General features: G+C 35.4%; 1 protein-coding gene across 1 annotated transcript; it reads right to left on the bottom strand.

Annotated features, from left to right (window-relative positions):
* Window positions 1–968: 968 nt before the first annotated feature.
* pvalb3 (parvalbumin 3) lies at window positions 969–3,586 on the bottom strand. The gene is made up of 4 exons (XM_084741667.1): window positions 3,429–3,586; window positions 2,224–2,356; window positions 1,499–1,608; window positions 969–1,375 (listed from the first exon to the last, which is right to left on the bottom strand). The coding sequence occupies exons 1-4, from the start codon at window positions 3,487–3,489 to the stop codon at window positions 1,350–1,352; spliced, it is 330 nt and encodes a 109-aa protein (XP_084597793.1). The 5' UTR covers window positions 3,490–3,586; the 3' UTR covers window positions 969–1,349.
* Window positions 3,587–9,625: the final 6,039 nt, after the last annotated feature.

The following is a 9,625-nucleotide window of genomic DNA, read 5'->3' as shown; positions in this document are numbered from 1 at the left end:
TAAAGTTTAAAACGTTTTTGCAAATCACCACATTATGTCTTTATTTACTTTTTACACAATGTCCCAACTTTTTGGGAATTGGAGTTATAAAAGGGTTCTCCATAGAACCTCCTGGGTGGGTTTTAGATAAAATCATTGTAATATAAAAGGGTTTTTGTTAGAACCTCCTGGAATGGGTTCTTGTTAGCTCCTTTAGAAGGTGAAAAGGTTCTGGATAGAACCATCAGAGAGGGTTCTGAATGGAACCTTTTCATCATGGAACGGTTCTTTGTAGATCCTCTCATAGATCCTTTCCCACTATAAAAACTCTCTGTTCAAAATCCTTGGAATTTTAGTGCTATCTAGAGAACCAGCCAAGAACCAAGTGTGTGATCAACAGAGGACGCTGCACAATGCACAACAACCAGCCACAATATGACAGGAACTTTCCACAGGAACTGGGAACCTTGTGTGTGTTTCAACTACAAGAACCAGGGCCTTAATTTTAGTTCCGGGGTAATTGTTTTACCCCCCCCCCCTCCAAAAAAAACAGTCAGAGAGCAGTACTTTCCAAAGGTTCAGGAAGTTTGGGGGTCTCTTTTTGTTCCTGTTGGGAACCCGCTTTTCAGGTTCCAATCCAATTTGTTTCTGGTGGAAATGTTCAAAATGGTTCAAAATTAGGTTCTTGAACCATGTTGGTGTAAAAGGGCCCATTGGAGGTTCTGGGTAGAACCTATCACAGATGGTTATAGGTTTTACCCTTTATGTTTGGTTATAGGTGAAACTCTTTGAAAGGGCCCCACGTGGAACCTTTGTAAAAGGTTGTACCAGGAACCAAAATGGATTGTCTTGTCGGGAAAAACCGAAGAACCCTTTGCGATTTTACTTAGACACTCTATTTCTGACAATGTGTTACCTTTACTGTAAAAACTATTCTTTGAGTCTTTATTTTCACTCCTTCACAACCGTATTGAAGACCAGGGTCAGACTTGTCTTATTGAAAAAGAACCTTTATTGTTTTCTCATCGTCCGTCCGTTTCCCATAAAAGTGCATCATCTGATCTCACAGTAAGCAAAACTCACATAGTAAAACGACGACAGAAGTGAGAGAGAGAGAGAGAGAAAGACACAAGTCAACCACGCTATACACTTAGTCAGGTACATTCATCGTGGACAGCAAAGGGGTGAGCACGGTCAGAGAAAGAAAGAGGGGGGGGGACAGTTTGTTTTTGGGGAGTCAGGTGTATAAAAGTGGTGTGGAGAGTTAAAGAGAGAGAGTGAGAGGGAAGAGGAGAAGAAGAGGAGGAGTATGTCTTGGCTCAAGTTGTTCCTTTAGAGTAGTGAAGTAAGATGTTGGTCAGCTTATTCATTTAAACCTTGACCAAGGCAGCGAACTCTGCAGGGAGACAAAGAGAGAAAGAATTTTGAGTGTTATTTCAAGATCTTTGGAGGGCTTTACATTTATGTATCAATCTGTGTGAGATTGAAAGCTCATCTTATAGTAAAAGTTTTCTCTCACCATCAACTCCGATCTTGCCGTCACCATCAGAGTCACCAGCCTTGAGGAACGCCTTGGTCTCAGCGTCGGTCAGAGCTCTGGCAGAGCCAGAGAAGTTCTGCAGGAACAGCCTGCAGAGGAGGATCAGAGAGAAATGCTGAGTATTACAGTAAAAAGGTAACAAAATTATACTTAATTTAAGTATACTTAGGATACTTCCATGTGCAAATGATCAATGTAGTTTTGATGTACTAACAACTGTATTGAGTGTATTATTTTGAGACAACATACAATGCAATTAAATATACTTCTAGTACATATTTTTTATGTTGATTCTGTACTGAAATTTGGAATGACTTTCAAATGCACTTAGAATATAATTAAAGTGGGCTATACTTTGAGTTGAAACAAAGCTAAATAGGCTTTCATGTACTTTTTGTTTATTTTTATTTTTTTTTTACCTAGGTTAAGTCTAGTTATATGTTCTTTTTTTTTAAACTAAGTTACACCTACTTTAGTGCGCTTTTTTTTTTTTTTTTTTTTTTTACCTGGGTTATGTCTACTTATGTGTACTTGTGTACTTGTGTACTTGGCTCTGGAAAAGTTGGGATATCTGAATAAAATGCTCCCAATTTGTTCTGTATTCTCAACTGCTCTACATTGGGTGCTTCATTAGTCCAAAGAAAGATGTTCCCTGCACTACAAGAGAATCTTGAGGTTAAAATCTAATAAGAAATGGTGCTTACTTCAGCTCATCCTCCTCAATGAAGCCACTCTTGTCCTGGTCAATGACGGCGAAGGCCTTCTTGATGTCGTCGGCAGACTTGCCAGCCAGGCCGACCTTGGCGAAGAACTCCTTGTGCTTGAAAGAGTCAGCATCTGTGAGGGGAGAGAAAAGCAATCATATCAGACATTGAAGATGTTTCACATACAGACTGAAGTGTGTTTTGCAGCTGCACTGTCTCTCGTCTATAAGGCCCATGCATAGTGAGTGTATTTACTTCTTGAAGTATATTTTTGATGCTAATACTTCTGTACTTTCATTTAAGTCAAAAATTTAATGCAGGACTTATATTTGCAGCAGAGTAATTCAACACTGTTGAATTGTTACCTTTACTTGAGTAAAATATCTCATATCTCTTCCACCACTGAATTTGTAGAGGTGTTTTTCTTACAGTAGATATACTGCCCTACAAAACCAAAATGCTGTAACTACATATTTGACTTGTTGACATTTATTTTGCCATATATATCAAGATACCTCAAAACAACTTAAGCATTTTGAGGTGTAGATTAATTTACTATATTAATTAAAGGTGATTATTATTATTTAAAAAAATATAAACAAATTTTGTTTATGAGTACACAAAATATACTCAATTCTGCTAAAGGTTGACTGTAGCAAAGTGAAACTGAAATCATTTTTGTTAACTAACATCCTGGTAACTTAGTTTGTTATCCCACATAAATAAGGCAGGAGCTGAATCCAATCATGGAGAATAAAAAAAGCAAAACTGGTTTTGCTAAAAAGCTAACTAGCCAAACATTAGCTTAGCAGGATAATAATTGTTGTAGTAAATACTTTAAAAACACTTATTTAAGTTCCCTTAATAGTATTTCCTGAAATTTTTTCCAAAGGTTTACGTCATTTAAAAAAAAAAATATATAATGAGTACAAAAAGACAAAACATAAAGGAGTTACACTCTAGCCATAACGTAATTAACCAAGTGGTTTAAAAAGAGATATCTGCAGTGTTAAATGCAGAAAATATGCAAGAGGCATCTTCTACCTGCCTATAACTACAATCTGGTCATGTGATTCTGTGTTGACAACTGAATTCTGCAGCAAGACATTCAACTACAAATGAGTAAAGTGCATATAGCTAAAATCTAAGCTGCCCTGAGTTGTTACACCGTGTACATGCTGTGTCATTGTCGTGGTGGGGTTTACTTTGGCAGGCTGCAAGGGCTGCAGTGATGTCAGCGTCATTCAGAATTCCAGCGAATGCCATTTTTAACTGAGGGAGGAGAGCAGAGGACAAGTCATCAGTTCAGCTGCAGCAACTCAGACATGATGAAGCAGGTCTACATTGAATCTAAGCATGTCAAGTTCCCTCACTGCGCATCACAATACAGCATTCAAAGTTAAAGAGCTACATGTAACCATGCAATACATTTTACAGTTCCTCTCTGTGAGTATTCCTCTCTGGTAGCCCCAAAAGACAAGGCACAAATGATCAGAAAAGGTAGTCCAATTTTTCCAAAATCAAGCCCTCCAAGGCAAAAGATCAAATATCCTTTGCAGCATAGATTTTTTTCCCATTTGGTTCCTTAGTTAATCCAAAGCCAAACTCTGAGTGTCTGATGTTCAGAATCTGGCCCTGTGCTGCCCTGTTTCCTCGATTTATATCCCGTTGCATGATGTTGAAGCCCTGAACCCCTCTTTGAGTCAGGCAAGTAGTGCCTAAAGGTCTGCAGCTCCTCAGTGAAACTCACCTTGGGGTTTTTGTCTAAGACTAAAGTGGATTCGCTCAGATGAATCTGCTCACTGCAGTGAAGCCTTCAGTCTCCCTCGCAAGCTTATATACCTTCACTCACCTGAAATATGATGCACACGCTATGTAATAGACACTGTGTGCAAAGCAGTCAAAGTAGTCGGTCAAAAAAATGTGTCCAGTAGACAGAGCCGTTCTATTTATATGCACATAAATGAAGATGCTTAAATGGTAGGCTAAGTGTAGGCCTATGCAAAAGTGCTTGATATTGCATAGGGCTAATAATATATGCTGCTGATTTGGGTGAAATGTACTCTGTGGCCATGTAGTTTTGATCTGTTAAACTGTGCAGAGCACCACGGACAGAGGAATGAGGTAAATTGTTGAAGATTATCAGACAGGTTTCTGTAATGTAAAATTGTTGCAGCTACTTTTCCTGTTTGTTTAATAGTGACTAGTTTTGTCTTGTTGTCATGAACTGGATTTCAGACTGTGCTGTTATATCAGTATGCTAAACTTTGTATCCAAGACTTTTCTCATGTGAAATGTAAAGGTTTTTATTATGCAAAGTACAAACTTTTTAAATTTTATCTTTATTCAGTGGTTGTCATGTTTGTAAAATATGTTGTGGATGTGAATGCCTCTTTCAAATGTCAGTTTACATTTCTATCAAAGCTGAATAAGCCTGTCTTCCTTAGTACTGCACGACTTCCCTAATAAAAAGTGAATAAAATATGGTGTTATTGTTTGTTATTATGTAGCCACATGGACTTTTATGTCATAATCTCCTTTGCTGATTAATTGCCCCACACATGCCCTCTGAACAGCAGTGTTTGGGTGAAAATGAGCTTGTGTGCCATTGGCGTGCAAAAAATGTCTGCAATGGCTCTCCTGGCATTCCAGTGTCAGAAAAGTCTAGCTGTTGTGATTGATTATCACTGCTGATGGTAATGTTATGATTAAGCAAAAAAAAAATTCTTATCCTAGATACATTTTTATAGGCTTATGTCTTCTGACTTGACTTCTTTTTACACAGATCATAACAGGAATTTATCCAGTAACTGATATTTCTGATATTCTAAATTTATTTTGCATGTTGCAAACAAGTATAGCTTTTCATAAACAAATTAAAATATAGTCATGAAATTCATCTTTTCTCACTATTTTAAAAAACAAACAACATCTAGGTTTCATGTAATATGTATATTTTGGCTTAAATGTTGCAAATATGTACCACTGAACATATTTTTTGTGCATCATTGTTTCGTTTTGGAGAGTTAAATGCATTTTTATGAGAAAGTAAAATGTGTGAAAAACTTTATGCGAGCAAGATGATAAGATTTAAGATCACACTATGGACTCCGGTGCCAAAGAGGCGAGGGGATTGATTGGACACATAGTGGACTTCATTCAAATGCTTTCATTTAAAAGTACATCATCATCATCATCATCTACTTACACGCAGCTGACGACCGTTTGCCAGGTTTTATTTTTGGTCCTCTTACACTCATTCAGACCATTTCTCCTTATGGTGATGAAACTATTTGTGAGGCTATTTTAGGAAACATTGAAAACTGATATCAACTATATCATCATCGCCGTCATCATTATCACTATTATCATCAAAGTCTTAACACTTCAGTTGCGTAACGACACCCAGTTCTCACACGGCACCAAACAATGAAATTAAATGAGGGACTAGTCCAGGGGTCTTTCCATGCCCATATTTGCTCTGATGACGGCTGCAGGCTGTTAGGAACCTAAAGTACATCAGGTGGCAGTGTTGAGGTGATCCTGTGATTAAAATCTTATGAAGTTAATATTGAAATATCAGCATCTTTTATTTGTGTGTATAAATCATCATAAAACCTACATTAAAAACCATTTAAATTAAAAACTCCCTCTTTAACTGCAGCTTCAGTTCTACATAAACTGATCTCTTTGAAATCTTCCATGATTTTATGTTGTTAATTAGTCACTTCCTTCACCTCAGTGGTTTCAGGTGTATGATGTCTCAACAGCCAGAAAGGATATGTATATTTTCCACCCTGCTTCGCTTCAAATCGCCTTAAACGCTCTGTAAAACTAGTCTTTGGCCTTTAACGTTTGCTGTGGTCAAATGAGGTCTTTCACCTCGAACGACTCAGCCACAGATACTGTAACTATTCCTGCCCTTCTTCAATATCAGGTTTAAATTACAAATATGTCACAGCAGGGATCAAGCGAGGCTATGAGCGTCTCTAATTGGAGACGGTGAAGGACGATATGCCACCATAATTTGAACTTAATGTTTGAAGTATAAATTCAGTGAAAAATTTAAAAAAGCTATGCCTTTTTTCCCCATATTTTAGTATCTATCTTTAGATCTAGTGGAATCAACTATTTTTTTCTCCTTTGCTTCATGTAAATATACCGTATATTTTTTATTTATTGAAGTTAATTAAATTAAATCTATTTTCAGAACACTAAAGAACTTATGAACATAACTTACTCTAAACTGAAGTCTTGATTTGAAGTGATGAGTTGAATGAATGAACTGTAAAGACTTCAATCAACTCATTAAAATTAAGTTGTTAAAGAAACATCACGTGTTTAGGGTTCCCAGCATGCTTTGGCTGAGAGTTAAAACTCTCATGAGACCTTTCTCCATTATAATTTAAAGAAAACATAAAGGATGAAACTGATCTAATTTCATGGTAAGTCATGGTTACACTACAGTGAGTGTGATGGGTCACATACTGTCTTTGTGCCAATGTAGGAACAAAGTAACTCCAACAGTTGGAGTTATTTTGTGTTAAGTAAGCTCTTATATAATATATTGTGTAACATATATATTGTATTAAATAAGTTCTTTGTGTAAAATCAGAACTTTTCAAACTGAGAAAACATAAAAGGAAATTAAATTAGTTTGTAATATTCATCAGTGTGACTAAAGAGTTGTTGGTTCGATTTAATATCTTAAGTTTTTGGAACATGTTTCCTCAAGTACAACTGAATTAAGTTTATTTGACTAGAAAAGTTAATTTGTTTTTAAATCATTAAAACATTACATATTCTTTCATATTCAGTCAAGTTAAAATTTTAAGGCAGCCAGGGCACTATTTTTAATATAAATAATAAGTGTTAATGTAAATTAATATAATAAATGTTTTAATATAAATATTAATGTTAATGTAAATGGCTAGTATATGATAAGATTTTTTTTTTTTACAGTGTACAACAATAATAATACAAATATAATCAATCAATAAATCATAATGTATTAGGGATGTGATGATATAAAAAACTAGTACCGCAATAAAAAGTCCAGCCCAGAAACTTTTTTAAAAAAGGTATTGCAAATAGTTTCTTTCTTACAGTGTAGGACTGGTAAACAACACACTGAAACTGCACTGAGGTTAGATTTTAAAATATCAGCAACCATAAGAATTAAAGATTTTACTGCCATGTCAACAGGTATTTAATTTGTCCTTGTTTGTGAGCTAACGTATGAGTACAAATGAGCAAAGTTTCTTTAATGCTCCACCTGTGAGCAGGAGTTTGTTCCCTCTTGCTGCAGCAGAAATAGAAGTGACCTATATTCTCTGACACCGGGGCTTGCCATCTGAGAGAAAGTTATAGAGAAATAAATGTGCTTCATTGACAGAAGTCCTGTAAATGTGCAGGCACAGAAACTCTATCCTCCCGCCCCAGAGTTCTTCTGCTGGGTCACCGCAGGTACTCGCCAGAGCAGTTACTGCCTGCTGACGCTCTGCCAGAGCTGCTTCTCTGTCTGCCGGAGCTGCCTCTGATCCAACTGTGTCCTGTCGTGCCCCCCTCCTGATCTGCAATAAACATTTCTGGCTGTAGTGGGTGAGCCTTGGGTGCCAGGAAGCTGCACAGCGGCTGATATTGATCCAGTGAATCCTGTTCTGATGTCATTTGCTGACTCAGACATATCTTCAAAAAGGACCAGTGTTTGCAGGTATTTTGTCCCTATCTGTATTTAATGCAAGGGCAGTTTTGAGGTATCTGTACTTAATTTCAGAGTTTCCTTTTTGTGCTATGCTACACTTCTACTCAACCATAAGTTATAAGGTGATATTGTTATATTGCTGAATTTATTTACCAGCTGCAGATATGAGACAATGAGCTACAATATGCCCTGTAAAACCTTATACAATAATTTAGTGTAATCAACTAATCTTTTCTCATTATCTTATCATTAATATACAAATTCTATTTATTCAAGTTATTTAAAGTTATAATTTCTAATACTTTTTTCAGAACACTTAGGAACTTATAAACAAGAAATCCTCTAACTTGAAATTGTTCATTGTAAATGAAATAAAGTTTGTTCGTAATGTTCGTCAGTTTGAGTTGGTGGTTCAACTTATAATATCTTAGGCTTATTTTACATGTTTTTTCAAGTACAACTGTGTTAATATTAATATTAAGTTTATTCAATGAGAAAAGTTATTTGTTTTGAATCATTACAAAATCACCTCAACATGTTTTTTTCAGATTCAGGCAACTAAAAATTTTAATGCAGCCTGGACACTAACTTTTAAAAATATAAAATCATTAAATTATTTTTTACAGACTGTTGCTTAGCTATATATGTAAATGAATCCATAATAATGATTCAATAAGATAATATGACACTGACAGGAGCTACTCTGCTAAGAGTAGCAACAGTGCTTTTTGTTGCTAATGTTTCTGTATTTTTACCTTCCTCTTCTTCTTCTTTTGTATTTAACATTCATTATAAAACTTATGTAAAAAACCCCAACATTTTCATAGTTCCATGTCAGTTTAATATAAGTTATTTTTTTAAAAGCCATGTCACCAGTGGTATAAAGTTATGAAGTAAATTTACTCAAATACCTGTAGTTAAATACAATTTTCAAGTTACGTGTGTTTTACTTTATATTTCCATCTGCTCATATACTTCTACTCAACAACATTTCAGAAACAACATTTTTTATGTCTTTAGTTGCAAGTTATTTTACAGATTCAGACTAAAGATACAAATAAAATGAACAAATGAAACAAAGGAAATGTTACAGTAAGATGAGACTTTATTGCTTATAGCTCCACTTTTACCTTTTACTGAAGTTCAAAGACTTTTACTTGTAACAGTGTAGTTCTATACTGTGGTATCGTTAGTTTTACTGAAGTAAATGACTGAAATATTCAACCTTCACCTGCACGTGACCAACTAGTTGTCTAGCTCGGACTATATACTTAACATCCAAATTCAAAATGAGTGGTAACAGCATTTTGTCTTTACTTTAAACAATAAGCCTTTCACTGTATCACCACCTTCCTAAATGAAACTATACACTGTGAAGGCTTTTATGCCTGTGCTTCTGCTTTGCATGTTTTGGTTAATGTCTAACAATCTAGCAAAATATTGTCTTTGGTTTATGCTTTCTATTAACATTAATATCTCTCATTTAATTGTTTTGCATATGTTGCTATATAAGTCTATGTGTTGCAGGTTTAAAATAGTGGTATAAGGGTGTTCTGAATGATGTTTCTACTTCATTAATATTCTTTATTCTTTTTATTATTGTTTTGCATGCTTATATAAGATAAATGATGAATGACTAAATGACTTAATCTTATGTTCTGTTTTTTTAGGGTGACTTTGTAACATCTGCTCAGGGAC

This window comes from Lutjanus erythropterus, chromosome 17, assembly GCF_056507025.1.
Source record: "Lutjanus erythropterus isolate fLutEry1 chromosome 17, fLutEry1.hap2, whole genome shotgun sequence".
NCBI lineage: Eukaryota > Metazoa > Chordata > Actinopteri > Lutjaniformes > Lutjanidae > Lutjanus > Lutjanus erythropterus.
The sequence above is the reverse complement of the archived record's forward strand: the minus strand, read 5'-3'. Positions and strand labels throughout refer to the sequence as shown.

Coding starts and splice junctions, on each gene's coding strand:
- pvalb3 (XM_084741667.1), bottom strand. CDS start 3,489: ATGGCATTCGCTGGAATTCTGAATGACGCTGACATCACTGCAGCCCTT. Junction 2,357..3,428: donor AGCCCTTGCAGCCTGCCAAA/GTAAACCCCACC, acceptor CTCCCCTCACAG/ATGCTGACTCTTTCAAGCAC. Junction 1,376..1,498: donor CGGCAAGATCGGAGTTGATG/GTGAGAGAAAAC, acceptor GTCTCCCTGCAG/AGTTCGCTGCCTTGGTCAAG.